The following is a 19,064-nucleotide window of genomic DNA, read 5'->3' as shown; positions in this document are numbered from 1 at the left end:
GAAAATGAGTCAATTCTTTGTAACATGCTGCATTCCAATTATCTGAACAGGCAGGCGGCTCACAATGTTCCAGGGCACTGCTGATAATTGACCAGCTCAGCCTTGTTTGTTCTGGACCTGGAGATATAGGCATGTTACTTAGCAGTGGCATTCTGCCCATCCTGCTTAGATGTCAGGAGGGTGTTATCTCTGAAAAAGGAAGGGCCTACAAAGACTTTTCCTAATCCGGAAAATTCTTTGTTCTGATGGGGCAGAATTTGAAATGCAGTAGCAGCTTCATTATAATGCTATATACATCATTACCAGCTTAGGCTCTGCAAAGGAAATGTTGCACCTCAAAGGCAAAACAAAAGTCTGAACTCGGTCACAGGGGGATGAGGCGCAATATTTCCTACCACTGATATAATAACAAAGCAGCTTGTGAAATTCTTAATTTTTTAATATACGTTAAGCTTCATAGACAGATCAAGGTATAAATACAAAGGCTGCTATTCTATTTAAAGTCCACCTTTCAAATTGCAAACATATCCATCAGTTAGAGGTGTCACTAATTGTCTTAATTTTCAAAAAAATAAACTAAACATATTGGTCCATAAACTAAGGCTTGCATTACCAATGTAAAAAGATCTAATAAAATCTCTCCTGCACCTCTTGCTGTATCCTTACAAGAATTATTCAACATTCTACAAATTAATGTTGCAGTACATTTTCACACTTTAAGAAATAAATATTTTAAGCAAGTTTCCTTTTTGTAAGGCAACTTCTGTAAAGTATAGGTATGTGCAAAGGTGTTCGGATATGTAAATGGGTGGAATTTATATTGTGTAAAACTGGATTATGTCCTCTATATTTAGATTAAGTGGTGACAATATAATATTTAGTTACTTTGCTGTGATTGGTAACCAAGACATGGATTTTCAAATAAATTGCAACAATGAAATCCTTACAGGGGTTCAGGTGAAAACAGCTGTTGTGTTTGTCCTTATAACAGTCACCTCACTTCAAAAACGCTCCTTGGATGTGAAGTGCATTTGATGACCTAAGGATGTGATAAGGTGCTGGGCAAATGCAAGTTTTTTTCTTAATAAGCATGTAATATGCATGGTGAGCTTACACTTATTCTGTATTGGCTTCATTTTTGCACTGACAACGACTGTCCATGCGATCTGTGGCAACAGAGAGGTGATTGCAATGATTAGTCATTATTAGCTGTCAATCTAATCAAGAAATAAAAAGTGATTATAAGGAAATTAAATGAACAGAACATATTTTAAAGGAATGCAATATAATTTTAATTTAAATCAAAATGTTAAAAGAAACAATTCTAAATAAAACAACATAGCTCCCAGATGTGGAGACAATAGCGAATGTAATGAGTCCATTTCTGAAATGTCCTTTCTGAAGCAACTTGAAAAGAGCCGCAAAATGTCGTTAGTCTCCTGCTTCATACCTAAAATCATTAAAAGCAAAGACAGTATTTGGTTTTCCGGATAAAGGAATACTATGAAATTTAATTAAAAAATTTTTTAAACATTCTAAGATATAATTTTGAAATTATCTTCATTAATTTAAGGAAATATTTGAAGACCTAGCATAAAACCTAGAGGATATCCAACGTAAAGAAAAATACTCCTTTCTAGATAGTAGAAAGGAGTATTTTCCTGACACACAAAATTTACAAATATACATATCAAAATGAAATACAGAAAAAGAGCAACTGGTCTACCAGGTTTGTCTTATGAAAGAATCATCATATAACACGACTACCACCCCTTGAAATAACCATCTAATCTTCTAGAAGAGACAGAAAAACAAGATTTAGAAAAGATTAGGAAAAATTCAAGGAAAGTGAATTCTGGAGAATTCCTTCCCAATATTCCTCATCACCCTGCAACTCCCAACTCTCACTCCCCCACAGGCAATCAAAAATGAGTTCCAGGAGACAACAGTGATTGAGGTATATCATCCAACAATCCTACCTGCCTTTTGTATGTGGCCTTATCAGGGTTCTTTAGCTCCCTTTTTGAAAGGTTGCAGCAAATCTGCATCCACTGCAAATACCAGCAACCTATTCCAAAGGACAATGAGCCTCTGAAAATAACACCCTCCAGACATCTAAACTAGCTGTATGCTTCTGCAACCTACATACACATCCCTTCCTTCTCCTTCACTTAACTAATGCAAATAATCTATCCACATGTTCACTATCTAGTTCATTCTTCATTTTAAATACCTAAATCAAATCTTCCTGAATTATGCACAATTCTAGAGTAAAACGATGCATCTCCCTGATCATGATAAATTAGGGTTTTTAAGCCAGATATTAATTTAGTGACCCTCCATTAAACCTTTTCCAGGTACTCTATATCTCCCACCATGTGATGGGATCAGAAATGGACACAGCGTTCTAGTCAGGGACTATCCAAGATCTTGTATGAGGACACTATGGTGCTCTTTGTTTTATATTGGATTCTTCTAGCTATACATCGCAATGTGCTGTTTGCTTTCATTAAACCTTTCAGCTCTGCCCATGAACTTTTAGAGCCCGATACATGATGACACCCAAGTCTTTTTGCTCCTCAAGAGATTAATTCAAAAGCTAATGCTTCATCTAGTTTGATATCATCTACTAATGTTCTGCCCAGTTACATTTCTTGTTCAACACATTTTGTACTTCCTCAGGGCGCGTTTGCAGATGATGTCAAATAAAGTATCATTGCTGTGGTAATTTCCATTTCCTTTCAAACAGTGAACTATTGAAGAGAAGAGTCATGAGGCTCTGGTGTCAAAGAACTTAGTTATGAGGAATGACTGGAGAAACCTTGGCCTAGAAATTAGGCTGCATAATGCATGTTCTACCTCTTCAGCCTGGTGAGGGAATATTCAAGGTCAATTTATAAATATAGTTATGGAAATGGAAAACTTAAGTTGGAATATCACCTTAAATTGTAAGAATAGGACAAAAGGAACACAGGAACAAAAAGAATAAAAGGCAAGCTTGATCTCAGACTGATCTCAGGCAATTTTTCACCCAAAGAATGCTCAACATTTTCAATGGGTTTCCAGATAGAATGGCAAATGTAAGCCCAAGATTCATTTAAAAAAATAATTATTATAATATGAAATGGGAGGAACTGTCAGTATTTCTAGATGGAAGGATGAATAAAGACAGCTTAAATGGCCTTGTAATGACATTATGAAATCTGGACTGGAATTTCTACTCTTGTAAATCTGGATTGACAGAAATGTCAACTTACTGTGAAAGACGTTTGCGTAATTCCTTCACTTGCTCATTCTTCTTTGTTAATATTTCTTTCATATTGCGATAAGCAGCTGTTTCTTGAAACTTTTTTTCCAATTCCTGTTGTTAAAATTAATATTTAATTGAATATTTCATAGCATATTAAATGACAATCAATATCTATGACTGGGCAAGGCTTCCCTTCAGTAAAACAGGGAAATGTATTTTATCTAAAGAAGACCTACAGATTGTTTTGTTGTTCACTGGCTGGCTGCTTCTGTTATGGTTTTTGAGCAGAACCTTCCACTTGGGCAGATATAAACCAGGGGTATCAGAATTGTAGCCCCTTATAGACCTCAAGTTTCCTTTCACTGCAACAGAAAGGCAAATCAGGATTGGGTGCAAGACAAGTGGCCAATCCACGACCCTCATTTTACGCCCCTGCTGGAGTTGAAAGTCCCATCCTTCCTGCAAAGAGCAGCTTTAAAGGCTTTAGTTTTTGCCTACAATAGGAATGCACTGTTACAGGAAGCATTCCATTTTGCTTGCAGCAGGATAGCATACTGGTACTATTGTTGAGGGAAGAATTGAAATTATTACAAAATGAAGGAACTGTAGAATTGCAGTTTTTAAAAACTTACGTCAGAAACAATTGTGGTGAAGATGGCGTAGTTGTTTCACAAATGTTAAATTTCACTGTCAATGGTCTTCATTTCTCCAGTACACTTTTATATTATTCCTGTTTGTATATAGTGGTCTGGAATTTACTCAACACGTACCCATACTAGCATAAGGAAAGCGTAAAACCACTTTTTAACATGAAATATTTAGGACATTCATGCATAACTTACACTAATTTTGATGTTATACCTGAGATTGCTTCATCATTTACAATGATTCAATGAAACTTTGATCGAAGCCCTTAGCTGCTCATAATATAGTTCTGTTCCCCCACCCTCATGCAAAAGACCAGACAATACCAGTTTCCTGCGTTTATGCCAGTTCTCAACAAGCCAGATTGTTTACTCTGGTTTCTGCTTGCTTATGCTGTTTTTTTTTATGTTCCAGCACATGGAGTGAGATTGGTATAAAATTGTGGTGGCTGAGTGTATTGAAAAATAATTGTACTGGCGCCAAATGTTTACAAGGTGCTTGAATGGAGGACTATAAAATTCAAAGAAAAATGTTTCCTTCAAATGGAGGGTGGAGAATGCAACCTTCAGTATTTTAAATTAATCCATACAATTTGCTCTGTAGAGTCTAAGTTGTTTCACACTTATTACTGAATCATAGGAGAAGGCTGTTAAGTAAGATGGCCTTCAACTTAATTGAGAAAGACCTTCGGCTCTTGGACGAGGCAGAAGGAAGGAGCAAGCAGCTGAACAAGTTTAATGACCTGACTAGAGCGGGGAAGGTAAAGAGATTCAAAATGCCATAGCTTTCTATATCCAATAACACAGAAAATGCAATTAGAGATCTGTTAGAGAGAACGACCACCCACAACAGATGCATTCTTCCTGCAACTCTACAACACACTTAATGCACAAGTCTAATCTTATCATTTGTCTTCATAACATGCACATTGCCTGCAAGAGGACAAAGAATTTGGGGTGGGGAGGGAGGTGCGATGGTGGCAGTTCCAAGGCACCGTTCTCCCAGCCCAGAAGGTCAGGCGGCTGCAAAGCTACTGAGTTTTTTTTGGCTTTACTCTGTTGCCCTGGGCATGATTGCAATGTCTCTACAACCTTGGCCCATGGCATCCTCCTGACTGCATGTGAGGACTAGGGAGTTGGGGAACCAGTGAACTGAGGTAAATATAGCTAGAGTTCTAGGTTATCTCTGTGTGAAAGCAGGACTATGTACACTTATCTGCTTTATTTCAACTTAGGTAGGCATTAACAAGGTTAATACCTGAGAATGAATATTACCTCAACAACAAGCTTGCATAATCAAGCTGATTTTTCTCCTCTCATAGGTTATTCACATTGATCTGGGTATTGGCTCACCTTCCATAGTCTTGGATGAGTAGAATGCAGATACAAAGAGAAAGATGCTGCCAAGTTTGTTACCTTTTCAGCTGCTCACAGTTAGTCTAATTTGAAAAGTCACTCAGCTTTTCACTAAAATATGAACTAAATACTTTCAGGATAATGGGCTTGGTAAAAGGAATGGTGTCCTCATAGAAAACAAATGGGAAGAAGTACAATCCAGGTTGTTGTGAGAGTTGATAGGTTTGTAATTGATGTCAGCAGAAGACCCATCCTGGTGAGAGAGAGAGGGAGAGAGCAAGGACAACAGAGATATGAGTCAGCCAGGGAAATTAGAATTTTGTGTTCAGTAATGGAGTTGTAGTCCAGGGGCGTTGTCCAGAGAGTTGATGTTTAGATTCAGCAAGGTAGAATTCCTCATGCTGTACAAAAAGAGCATCCCTCTGTCAACGAGTTTGATAATGATGTCAAGATTGGACATGAGAGAACAGTGTGCTGCAGGTTCAGAGGGAGTTAGCATAGGTGAGACAATGGATAAAGCAACAGGACCACATTTTTGAACTTTTCTTACTTTGAATAACTTTTTGTTTAAACTCCATTCACTCCTAGATAAAAAGGTGTCATGATCTGAACCTGCTGGCATTCTAGCTATAAGATACGTTGATTAGTCTTTGTCAGACTCAAGTCCCTCACTGACCTCTTTTTACATTGCATGTCTCAAACGAAGAACTCCTTGCTGAATGAATTTCATTAATTCTGCTTCAAATTTTCACTCATCCCTTACCTTTACAGGACTCTTATTTCCTTCATGGACTTTTCTTTATCTACAGGAATCAGCTTTCCACTTATGTCATCTATTTCAGGTCCACTGACTCCCACAATGAGAGGTGATGAGCAGTAATGTTTTTACGTAGTGAGTTAATGCGCTGCCTAAAAGGGTGGTGCATGAAGATTCAATAGCAATATTTGATAAGTCAATTAGAAAGGAAACAATTTGATGCTATGGAGAAAAAGTAAGGGAGCTGGAGTAATTGGATAGTTCTTTCAAAGTGACGATGGGTCAAATGGCCTCCTTCTGTGCTCTATAATGTGCTCATTATGACCTTGGTTCAAATATGAACAAAAGAGCTGAACTCCCAAGGTGAGGTGAGAGTGACTGCCCTTGACATCAAGGTAGCGTTTGACCAAGTGTGGCAACAGGGAACCCTGGGGTCAATGGGAATCGGGGGAAAGCTCTCCGCTGGTTGGAGTCATAGCAGCACAAAGAAAGATGATTGTGGTTGTTGGAGGTCAGTCAACTCAGTTCCAGGACATCACTGCAGGAGTTCCTCAGGGTAGTGTCCTAGGACCAAACATCTTCAGCTGCTTCATCAATGACCTTCCTTCCATCATAAGGTCAGAAGTGGGGATGTTCACTGGTGATTGCACAATGTTCAGCATCATTTGCAACTACTCAGATACTGAAGCAGTCTATGTCCAAATGCAGCAAGACCTGATCAACTTCCAGGCTTGGGCTGACAAGTGGCAAGAAACATTTGCGCCACACATGTGCCAGGCAACAACCATCTCCAACAACAGAGAATCAAACCAAGATCACCCGTTGATATTCAATGGCATTACCATCGCTGATTCCCCCAATATCAACAACCTGGGAGTTACCATTGACAGGAAACTGAACTGGACTAGCCATATAAATACTGTGGCTACAAGAACAGGTCAGAGACCAGGGCCTGAATTTTACCCTTAGAGGCCGTGCACAATCAGCGGGCCCAGGACCGTTCAGGAAATGGGTTCCCGCCCGCAGTCGGCCCCCAATCTCGATTTCATGCTGGCTGGCCAATTAAGGCCCTCCCAGCGTGAAATACGTCTTCCCAATGGTCGGGAAGGGCCAGGTGGGGGCTGGGGGCCTGGGGTCAATCGGGCGCCGGGTCCAGTGGCGACCCGGCACAGGCAGCTCCTTGAAGAGTGCCAGGGAAGAACATATCTTCCATGTGCTGAAGACCAAAGCTATGGCCTCTACTGCGGCTGGAGACGCCTGGCGGGAGGACAAGTCGAGTAGGTACTCAACACCCACCCCCTGCTGCCAGTTTTCGGATGAGTGCCTCCCGGTCCTCCTGGAGAAGGTGGCTGCCAGGAGGGACGCCCTCGTCTCCAGAGATGGAAGGAGGCCACCACACATGACTAAGAAAGCTTGGGAGGAGAGTGGCAGCCCAGATCAGCAGCCATGAGGTTGTGCGGCGCACATGCTGCATTGCCACAGAAGGTTCAACATCCTGCTGCGCTCGGGAAGGGCGAGTACCGTATTGGCATGGATCAGCGTGGTGAAGTGTTAAGGTCTGGCTGTCCCCCTGTGGAGCTCAGGGGTGATAGAGTCTGAGTGGCAACTGCCAATAATGCCGGAGCTGGCCAAGGGGGTAAACCATGGCTGCTTCGACCGAGTGCCTTGCAGCTTGAGGGCCACGACTCAAATGCGCTCTGCAAGATGTTCCTCAGGTGGGGTTGGCCAGGCTGCAATGGCGCTGCAGGTAGAGAGTGGACTCATCAATGTTCTCTGTCCTTTCAGGAGAAGACGAGCCATAACAACATTGAGAGGTCGCGGACAAGCGGAGGCCCCCCCAAACCTCCTAGTCCTTACAAGATTTAAGCAGGAGAGGCACCATGCACCTCGGTCAGCCGGTCGCGGAGAGGCTGGGGTGTCAGGCGAAGGTAAGAGAGCAGTGCACAGAGGTGAGAGTTTTAGATGGTGCAAACATTCTTGTGCAGTCTCTTCATTGATGGGAACCTCAAAGCTGGAGTCCCCATTGATCATTGAAAGATGATGGCACCATGATGCACATCTCCAATGTCTCATCAGGGTGCCTGGTATGCACAGTGATAGGGTGATAACTTTAACTAATGACATGTTGTTGCTCTCCCTTAGATTTGCCAGCACATACTCATTCGCAGGACCGTGAAGAGCAGCCAATGACGCCAGAGGACTGCCGGGCTTCAGTTGCATTTGCTCTCTGATACCAGCACCTCAGTGGGCATTTGATCTCTGGCCAGAATGTCAGAGCACAGCGGTGAGGGGCAGACAGTGGCACAGAGTGGCCAGTGCCCCAGCAGTCGTAGGACTACTGGAGATCAAGACGATGCTGAGTCGAAGGCAGATGATGAGACTCTGGAGTTATCCGTTAGGTGGCAGGTGCTGATGTCCACCAGGATGTGCGGGAGGATCTGACAGAGATCCATGAAGCTATGCGTGCCACGGTCTCTGTTGAGGAAAAGTCCATGAGGAGCATAAGCACTGCATTGACACTCATGGCCGAGTGCACTGCATCCTCCATTGAGACAGTGACGAATCTCATGGAGAGGCAGAATCAGGGGTTCCTAGGGTTGCGCACGGGCCTGCAAACCTTCACACAGACAACGGCCTCAGGTGGTCAATGCCAGTGTGGGAGATGGATGAGGCACCCAGTATCCCAGCTAGGTGCCCATCCATCAATGGCAAACAGGGAGGTACAGAGCAACCTCACGTTGACGCACGAGCAACTTGTTGTCTCAGCAGGCTCCTCTCAGGGCACTCTGGATGATGGCAGCAGCTCCTCTACCCCTCTGCCAGTGATCGTATCATCTGATGAGGCTGCGGTGACTGGGGAGATGCCAGTCATGGCACTGGCTGCTCCCTTCCAGGCGGGGCCAGCACAGGCTCCACTGGCCAGAGGACGACCACCAAGGTCACCATGTCCAACAAGACAGCAGAGTTAGCAGGCTGTCTCCAATGCCGCTGCCGGGGGGAGGGGGGGGTGTGGCACCAAGGCTTAGCACTCACAAATGCAAATTTAAGGCACCATGAGCACAAGAGAGACAGGTCACGGGTGATCTTCTGTTCTGTCATGTTTTGTTTATGTTTACTGATCTGGGAACGAAGACCAAAGAAGGTTATGCTCATTGTTTGGACTGAGAAAATGACATGAATTTTGTCATAATGGCCCAAGTGTGCTGCACCTTTATATTTTATTGGTGCTGGGTACGCCAGTATGTAATGCTGGATGTGAGTGGCTCTAAACTTTACTGCACAGGCACTGAGCGGATTTTGGGTTCAAAGGAAAGGGTCATTTCAGACATCCTGGATGGAGGCAGCAGCCCTGGCATGAGGTGGATGCAGATCTTTGGCAGCCTAGCTGAAGGGGCAATTGATCAAGGTGTCCCTGGTGTCGCTGTCTCCCTGAAGGATCTAGAGGTCTGCTAACATGCCCTCAGTGTTCTCCTCACCACGCTCCTCTTCTGATTCACCACTGGATTCATCCTCTGAGGCCTGTGGAGCTGTCTCAAGATCCTCTTCCTCCAGTGGGTTCCCCTTGCCAGTGCCAGATTGTGGAGAGCACAGAACGCAACCACTATCAGTGACACCACTCTGGGGGGTACTGTGCGTTTTATTCATTTACAGGATGTGGGCATTGCTGGCTAGGCCAGCATTTATTGCCCTTCCTAATTTCCCTTGAGAAGGTGATGGTGAACTACCTTCTTGAACCGCTGTGGTCAATGAGTGGTAGGTACACCCACAGTGCTGTTAGGGAAGGAGTTTCAGGATTTTGACCCAACGACAGTGAAGGAACAGCAATATATTTCCAAGTCAGGGTGGTGAGTTGCTTGGAGGGGAACTTGCAGGTGGTGGTGTTCCCATGTGTCTGCTGCCCTTGTCCTTCTAGGTGGTAGCAGTCATGGGTTTGGAACTTATGGAGGCTTGGTGAGTTCCTGCAGTGCATCTTGTAGATGGTACACACTGCTGCCACTGTGTGTGGGTGGTGGAGGGAGTGAATGTTTGTGAATGGGATGACAATCAAGTGGGCTGATTTCTCCCAAATGGACCAAGCTTCTTGAGGGTTGTTGGAGCTGCACTCATCCAGGCAAGTGGAGAGTATTCCATCACACTCCTGAATTGTGCCTTGTAGATGGTGGACAGGCTTTCGGGAGTCAGGAGGTGAGTTATTCGCTGCAGGATTCCTGGGGCAGAATTTTACGCCTCATTGGCAAGCGTGTGCCTGACCTGATTGGGCGTAAAATAGCGCAAGAAGACATCAGGCAAGCATGCTGACGTCATCCCGCACGCAATCTTCAGATCGGCAGGACTGCGCAGGTTTCAGAGCTGTGCCTGCCATCAATTAAAAGGCCATTAAAAAGGCAATTGATCCCAATTTTACATTGCCTGTGCGATTTCAGGCAGCCCACATTTTGCAAAACCTCATCCAAGGGCGGGATAAAAAGGGTTAGCAGCATTGCCAGTGTGAGTAGTGAGGAGTTTAGGAGATAGTTTGCTGCTGGTTGCTTATTTAAACTTGATAGCTTCATCTCTGTTCCGAGCTTCATTCTTAGCGTTTCTAGGCTTCACTTCAGGACTCATTGGTGTTTCCAAGGCCCCTGGAGGTTTGACCGTGTGGACCCTTCCAGGTATCAGACAGCCTTTCATTACCCTGGTAATGGGGATTGTGGTCTCCACTGGAGGCACCACCTCTAAGGAGGGAGAGGAGGGCAGGTGTCCCAAAACAGCTTCCAGAGGAGCAAGCTGTGGGAGGAGAGGCGCAGACACAAAGGGAGGCAGGGCCAGCTGATAGGCCAAGGTGAGAGGAGCTGCAAAAGTCACCACTATCCTGCTGCCAGGATTTTCAGGCAGCAATGCCTAGGCTAGCTATAGTCTGAAGTAAATAAAATGGCTAGAAAAGTAAGATGTACCACAGAATAATAAATACCTGCAATAAGTTTCTTTTTGACATGTTCACCACAAAAATTACAGGTAAACAGTGCAGACAAACAACAAGGCTTCCCACACTAAAGGTCAATGAGGTTCAAAAAAAGTGTGGCTTTGGATGTGTTTGATTTTCAGATTTACAGATATAGGATACTCAATCTGTACTGAATATTTTATGTATTCAAATTAAAAAGCTGTTTTTATCTACTACCATTAAGAACAGTTAGTGTGCTGCTTCACTTTTTCTGCTACTTTAAGGAGCATTTATCTACTTCTGCTTAATAATGAGGTCCCCAATACAAACCTTTTCAGTCAGTGAGAGATGTTCCTGTACTTTGAGTAGATCATGTTTAGTCGAAATGAGATTATCCTGTAGAATCTTCTGCCTTTCAGTGCTCATACTCAGGTTCTTCTCAAAATCAGCTTTCAATGCTGCCAATGTCTCCTCAAGAACAGCAACTTCCTGTGATTTTAATTTGGACTAACAAAAAGATGGAAAAGTCTTGTAATTTTTGTACAGGAAAGATAATGAGATAATTAAATTCAATTGGCTATTATGTAGATTTTGTGATTTAACATACAGGCATAAATAAGTAATTCGCTGTGGTCTACAAATTTGTAAATGATACATACCAAGATACAATTCAAGGAAGCAGTAGGGAGCAAGCAGATTTTAATTAAAATTTGACTTTATACCAACATACAACGCAGATAAAAATAACCCGTTTGAACAAAGCATTATCACTTGCTAACAGGTGGTTCAAAACACATACTTTAAAAATTAAAACATTGGATGGCTGGGATTCTCCAACCAAAGGTCCATTGGCTTTGGCCAGGAATTTCTGGTCCTACAGCTGGTGGGATTAGGAATTTCTGCCCGAAGTCAATGGACCTTTGGCTGATCTGTCAAATTTTCCATCCCACCCGTGACAATTCCCGAAGTGGATGGGACTGGGAAAATCCCAGCCATCATTGCTATCTTCAATATCATGGGGTGAATTTTGGACACCAGAACTATCCTTTCAACAAGAGTGAAGCATATACTTCCAAACTTGAAATTAGGGCTATTTTGTTCTATAGTGTCTAGTTCCAAAAATGGGGATTGGGTGCATATATCATTTCCAAAATTATACCCCACACACAGAGTATGCTTCTAATTGACCTTTCTATAATAAGTTACTGCCTGTCGTGCTGGTTGTTGGGCAAGTTGCTACTACCTGTGCTAAGAAATAAATGCTCTTCTTTAAAAAATATATATTGTTAACCCACTAATCATGTGGGAGAAAAGGGATGGGACGTGGAACATGTTCAGGCTAGGGGTACATCTGTCTGATTTCTGATAATTGAATGGGACAAAGGATATATACTCTGTGGAATGCCTATACTCTAAGCAGAACAGCGGAAAAGCCATACTTAAAGCATCTACAACAAGCAGTTTAAAGCCAGTTGGAGGCATCATTTCACTTCTGCTGCTAAGGACGTGAAACCATTTCAAGGATAATAGGTAAGTCCTCCTGAGAAAATACCTCGTGGAAGGTTGGTTTTCTGATTGCAAAAAAGAGAACCTGCATTTATAAAGAACGTTTCACATCCCTGAACCATCCAGAAGCACTTTACAACTAATGGCTTACTTTGGCAGTTGCAATGTTGGCAAACACAGGTGCAGCCTGAAAATTGACCTGAATATTCATTCTTCAGCACCACCTGCTGTATTAAATCAAATTTAAAAAAACAAGGCTACACAACAAAGCAGCTCCAAGTAAGAACCATGAGAATCAATTATATGATGTCCACCCAAGCAACTAATTCCATTTTATTTTTTGGTAAAATAATTCACACCAGAATCCAAGATGACAGGAATGAAAGTGCCTAGTAGATTTTTATTTTATAGATATCACTACATGGAATAGGTTGTTATCAGCTGGCATCAGTGAGTGTTGTTGCTTACCCTCCGCTTGAACAATAATCCAAGTCCTGTGTGCCTGACCTGTTCAAACATCTATCTCACTGCTTCGTAAAAATTTAGATCAGGGATAGATCTTCATTAACACCACTAAAATGGTGGGGCAAAGCTTGCCACCTGTTGATGACATGTGGATCTTGTGCTGTGCCTAGTAGTCTCCTAGAATGACCACTGGTGTCCTTATGTTGTAGAACCTCAATTTAAAAGAGTGTACAGTCTTACTCAGACAGGTATTCTTGCCTGCCAATTCATCGACACATGACTTCCGTCTGCTGGACAGTAAGAGTGCCTGCTGAGTCAGACTGTACACCTATTTAAATTGGAAGTCCTATGACGTAAAAAGAACCAGTTGCCATTTTAGGGGGCCACTGACGCAGCACATGATCGACAAAGCAACAACTGGGCGTCTAGCCAAAGAGGAGTCAAGCAAGGAAGCTTTAATTTATTTTTGAAGGGCCAGAAGAGGAGGAGTGTTCCACTAAACTCCACAGAAACAACCTGGGCTGTTACCAGTCTGGGTCTTTCCACCTCCTAAGATTGGCTTTCACCAACCCACGAACCCACCTTTTTCCAGCCTAGTATTGTGACGGCTGGGAGTCGCAGACTGTCTGCTATGCTTGTTCTTTGCCTGCATGGACTACTGCTGGCCAGCTGGTGTGCCCTGCTGGCTGCCTGAAGCTGTTTTGCATGAAAATTTACTTCATGCTCTCTACTTCAATCACTAGCTCCACTAATGCATTGTACAGCTTAATAACTTCTTTGCAATAAACATTGTCCTCTTTGTTCTAAATATGGACTCATAAATTTCCCTTACCTTTTGGTCCTCTGAAACTTTGTCTAAGTCCTTGAGAAATTGTTCTAGTTTGAGCTTTTCCTCCAGTGCACTGGTAGCCTGAAATCCCAGTGATTAAAAATTGTCACATACGTATCAAGAAGCATATGGCTTAAAACTAGAAAAAAAAGTTCTTTAAATTCCCCAGTTTGTCAATGATCATGCTATTACCTGTGTTTCTACAGTTTTGAGTCTGGCTTTTAGCTTGTCATTCTCATCTTGAAGTCTTGTAATTTCCTGTACATGTCAAAAGAAACAATAAATAACAATGGCTTAGGCAGTGTCACACATTAAATCTACAGGTTTCAATTAAACACCTTGTGGCCTCTGAATCCCCAAGCCCGTCACCCACTTCAACTTCTCTCTTCCCCAAGCACCCCTCCTACTGACCTCACTCCCTCTGGCATGTCAGCTGTGGCTCAGTCAGTAACATAATCACCCGAGTCAGAAGATTGTGGGTTCGAGTTCATGTCATAGACTTGAGCACAAAAATCTAGGCTGACACCCCAATGCAGTAACCAAGGAAGCACTGGATTGGCAGAGGTGGTGTCTTACAAATGAGATGTTGACCCGAGACCCCATTTGCCCTCTTGGGTTGATGTAAAAGACTAATGGCATTATTTTAAAGATAAGCAGGCGAGTTATCCCATGTCCTGGCCAATATTTTATCTCTCAATCAATATCACTTAAACAGCAAAGTGATAATGACCCAAATAACCTGTTTTTTTAAAGCACCTTACTATGCATAAATTGGCTGTTGTGTTTCCTCCATTACAACTTTATTGGCTGTAAAATACTTTGGGACATCCTGAGGTCAAGAAAGGCACTACATAAATGCAAATCTTTCTTTCTTTCCTCCTTTTGCCCCATCAGCACGTACCCTACCCCACCCACATTTCGGCTTCTCCTGAGTGTTTAGCCAGTTGTGAACCAGAAACATTATCTTCAAAGTATGTAATAGAGTATTTTAAGCACTTTAAAAACACATGATCAGTTTCCAAGCTTAGTGTGAGAGAGAACTGTCATGCATTAGGCTTGGGAAGCAGGCCAGAGTGGGAGCAGCAGGGTGGCCAAAGGTAGGAGGGGGTGAGAACAGGTTGGCCAGAAATCAGGCAAACAGGAGGACAGAAATGTAACTAGAAGTCTGAGCTAGGAGCCTCAATGAGAATGGGCAGGTCAGAAAAGAGGAATAAATGTAAAACTAAACTCCATCAAGCTGAAATAAAAGTTAATAGCCATTGATGGAAAATACAAGTTACTTAAATGATTTACCCAACATTAAAAATAAAGTTTACCTGTAGTGCCACCTATAGGGAGGAAGCTGGATGACAGAACATGAGTGAAGCAGCCATGCGACTTATCACTGACAAGTCTGAAAACAAACTACCTACACCCTACTCCTTACTGAGGCATGACAAAATTGTGACACAGGAAGTGTGTGCAAGATTGTTATTAGATAACATGAAAAGTAAAGTAATTTCTTCTAAAATTGTAACTTTTCCATATAACTCTTCTCTATTACAGTACTGTTTCTTTCTAGAAGCCTATCAGTTTACATTGTTATGGAATTATCTTAATATTCATTACACAATTAATTTTCTGCCCAATTCAGTTATGCTGAACTCCTAAAAACTGTTTTACCTATACAGGTGAGTGGAAAAATAATAGATTTGAAATCAGTGTCAGTAACAGGCAACTTCTTCTAGTTTGAGTTTAGGGACCAGGATTGTGTTCGAGGTACAAAAATAAAAATAGTTGGAAAAGCTCAGCAGGTCTGACAGCATCTGTGGAGAGGAAGACAGAGTTAACGTTTCGAGTCCGTATGACTCTTCATCAGGACTGTGTTCGAGGAACGTTTATTCTCAGTTTCCCAAAAGGTATGCCCTTTTTCAGAAGGAACAAAGGCCTAGTGAAGCAAAAACTACAGATGAATCCTGTTGATGATATAATTAGTTCTGCAGGTTGTGATGGCATGCATCTCAAGATACCGTAAATTCCACTGAATACTCGTAAAGGAACAGGTTAGATTTTGTTCCCATCAGGAATGTGCAGGGCAGGTAACAGAATGCCACAAGGCTTAGGAGAAACATTGCTTACATGAAGCTTCATAAGCATTTTCCTGTCTCATGTCACATGAGCCACAGAGAAAGTGGAAGCTAACATGGCCAAATCCTGGATTTTATAAGGAATCAAATAGAACACACAGTGGGCAACCTTGTCTCACTCCCCTGTCATCAGAGAAAGGCTCAACTTCTCATTTAGATCTTGAAGCGAGAGCACATAACCAGGACCAAATCCTAAATTTGACCATGTATGTCATGTCACATTTCCCATAATTTGCACGACACCCTCTGATTAACTAACAATTGCAGTAGATATAACTACTTTACATACCGTTCACTCAAGTTAACACCTGAAGAAAGTGTAAAATAATCAGATCTAATTTAGAGGAAAAGAGTAAATAGAGCTATAAGTAGTAATACAGTACAGAAGAGCATGACAAGGAATACTTGATCTCGATACCATTCTTCCGAGCACCTTGTACATCTCTTATTTCAGAGGTTTATTGCAAATGAATCATTATTATTTTGCACTAGAGGTACCTTGGAAATGCTTGTCCAGATGCCTTTAATCAAGAAGGTTATCTTCTTTCATGTGAAACTCAGTCTAGAAGAGACTCAGTTCTTAGGAATCATAAATATTTTTTGTGGAAGCCCTTCTCCCAATCAGATCAGATGCTCTAATATGTTAATCAACTTCTGCTCTGGAATCACTTTACAAACCACTCAAATAAATACTATTCTAAACAATGTTCTGTAATCAACTGCTACTGACGTTTCCAGTTGCACCCAGGTTCACTATCTGAATTAGGTTTTTCTTTGGAGTTTCTACAAGATCATACCTCCAAGCTATATCATGCCATGGCTCCTCACTAAAAGAGGAGTAGCAAACAGTTACTGAAGGTAGGGATCAGGAGGAAGGCACTCCCCTGCACTATCTTTTTCCTCTAAAGTTGACAGCATCAGCAACAGTAGAAATTAGTATCGGCTGGTTGTTGGGCCCAGTAGGCATTGGATGAGCAGCATGTGCCTGAACAGAAAACCCCAATACCAATCCGAAATTGGGCCTTGGGCCTCATCCACATCTTCTTGGCGCACTGTCTATGTCAGCCGCACATTTAAATCTTGACGAATGAAATGAATTTTTGGCCACCACCTATGCCAGGTTAAATTCCAGAATGGAATTTCATCAGGTAATGGGAGTAGGGTTTCAATCACAAGGGCCATGAAGTAGGGGGACAAGGAATTGGAGGGGGTGGGAGGCTCCTCATGTCTTCACTGATAAGCTTTTTTTCTACCTTTCCTATCTGAAAAATCTTGGGCAGAGCAAGTACTCATTGGAAACAAATTTTGTAGAGGTGCCTGGAGATGTCTAAAAACTGGTTCCCACAAGTTTAGTAGTGAGATCAATACCTGCACAAATACAGCACAGGCAGTTCCACTACTAAATTGGTATGCTAAGCAGAAAATTATCTCTTACATGAATCAAAAGATTATCAAACTGAAGCATTAACTCTGTTTCTCCTTTCCAGAGATGCTGTCTGATTTGCTGAGTATTTGCAGCATTTGCTGTTTTTAGTTCAGATTTTCAAAATCTGCAGTATTTATGAACATATAAACAAGGAGTAATAGGCCATTCGGTCCCTCGGGCCTGCTCCGCCATTTAATATCATGACTGATCTGAAAATAACTTCAAATCTGTATTCCGTCTACGCCTGATAACCTATCACCTCCTTGCTTACCAAAAATCTATCCACCTCTGCCTTAAAAATATTCAAAGAATCTGCTTCCACCGCCTTTTGAGGAAGAGAGTTCCAAAGACTCATGACCCTCAGAGAAAAAATTTCACCTCATCTCCATTTTAAATGGGCAACACCTTATTTTTAAGCAGAGACCCTAGTTCTAGATTCTCCCACAAAATGAAACATCCTCTTCACATCCACCCTGTCAAGTCCCCTCAGGATCTTACATGTTTCAATCAAGTCACCTCTTACTCTTCTAAACTCCAGCAGATACAAGCCTAGCCTGTCCAGCCTTTCCTCATATGACTACCTGCCCATCACAGAATCTCACAGTGCAGAAGAGGCCCATCGAGTCTGCACCGACACGTGAGAAGTACCTGACCTACCTACCTAATCCCATTCACCAACACTTGGCCCACAGCCCATTCCAGGTATTAATCTGGTAAACTTTCTCTGAACTTCTTCCAACGTATTTACATCCTTCCTTAAATAAGGTGACCAACATAATACACAGTGTTCCAGATGTGGTCTCACTAATGCTCTGTATAACTGAAGCATAACCTCCCTACTTTTGTATTCAATGCCCCTCACAGTAACTGATAACATTCTATTAGCTTTCCTAATTACTTGTTGTACATGCTTACTAGCCTTTTGCAATTCATGCACTAAGACACCCAGACCCCTCTGCATCGCAAAGCTCTACAATCTCTCACCATTTAGATAATATGCCTCTCTTTTATTCTTCCTGCCAAAATGAACAGTTTCACATTTTCCCGTATTATACTCCATTTGCCAAATCTTTGCCTATTCACTTAGCCTACCTATATCTTTTTGTAACCTCATTATGTCCTCTTCATGACTTACTTTCCTACCTATCTTTGTGACATCAGCAAATTTGGCAACCATTCCATCCATCCCTTCATCCAAGTCATTTATATAAATTGTAAACAGTTGAGGTCCCAGCACTGATCCCTGTGGCACACCACTTGTTACATCTTGCCAACCTGAAAAAGACCCATTTGTGCCTACTCTCTGCTTCCTATTAGCCAGCCAATCTTTTATCCATGCCAGTATGTTACCCCCTATACCATGAGCTTTTATTTTCTGCAATAACCTTTGATGTGGCACTTTATGAAATGCCTTCTGGAAATCTAAGTACAGTGCATCCACTGGTTCCTGTTTATTCACAGTACATGTTACTTCTTCAAAGAACTCCAATAAATTGGTTAAACATGATTTCCCTTTCACAAAACCATGTTGACTCTGTCTAATTACCTTGAACTTATCCAAGTGCCCTGCTATAGCTTACTTAATAACAGCTACTAATATTTTCCCTATGACAGATGTTAAGCCAACTGGCCTGCGTTTCCCGTTTTCTATATCCCTCCTTTTTTGAATAATGGAGTTATATTTGCCATCTTCCAATCTAATGGAATGTTTCCCGAATCTAGGGAGTTTTGGAAAATTAAAACCAATGCAACAACTATCTCACTAGCCACTTCTTTTGCAC

General features: G+C 42.1%; 1 protein-coding gene across 3 annotated transcripts in view; it reads right to left on the bottom strand.

Annotated features, from left to right (window-relative positions):
• Window positions 1–421: 421 nt before the first annotated feature.
• lztfl1 (leucine zipper transcription factor-like 1) overlaps window positions 422–19,064 on the bottom strand; it is a 51,755-nt gene continuing 33,112 nt past the window's right edge. For 2 of the 3 annotated variants that reach the window (XM_041185133.1, XM_041185136.1), the window contains 5 exons: window positions 13,924–13,989; window positions 13,735–13,812; window positions 11,262–11,438; window positions 3,258–3,361; window positions 422–1,166 (listed from right to left, as the gene is read on the bottom strand). In XM_041185133.1, the coding sequence (XP_041041067.1) occupies window positions 1,133–1,166; window positions 3,258–3,361; window positions 11,262–11,438; window positions 13,735–13,812; window positions 13,924–13,989 (459 nt within the window). In that variant the 3' untranslated portion in view covers window positions 422–1,132. Of the gene's footprint in view, window positions 1,451–3,257; window positions 3,362–11,261; window positions 11,439–13,734; window positions 13,813–13,923; window positions 13,990–19,064 lie in introns of all 3 variants that reach the window. The other variant, XM_041185135.1, reaches the window with a different exon arrangement.

Source organism: Carcharodon carcharias, chromosome 3, assembly GCF_017639515.1.
Source record: "Carcharodon carcharias isolate sCarCar2 chromosome 3, sCarCar2.pri, whole genome shotgun sequence".
In the NCBI taxonomy this organism is placed as follows: Eukaryota; Metazoa; Chordata; class Chondrichthyes; order Lamniformes; family Lamnidae; genus Carcharodon; species Carcharodon carcharias.
The sequence above is the reverse complement of the archived record's forward strand: the minus strand, read 5'-3'. Positions and strand labels throughout refer to the sequence as shown.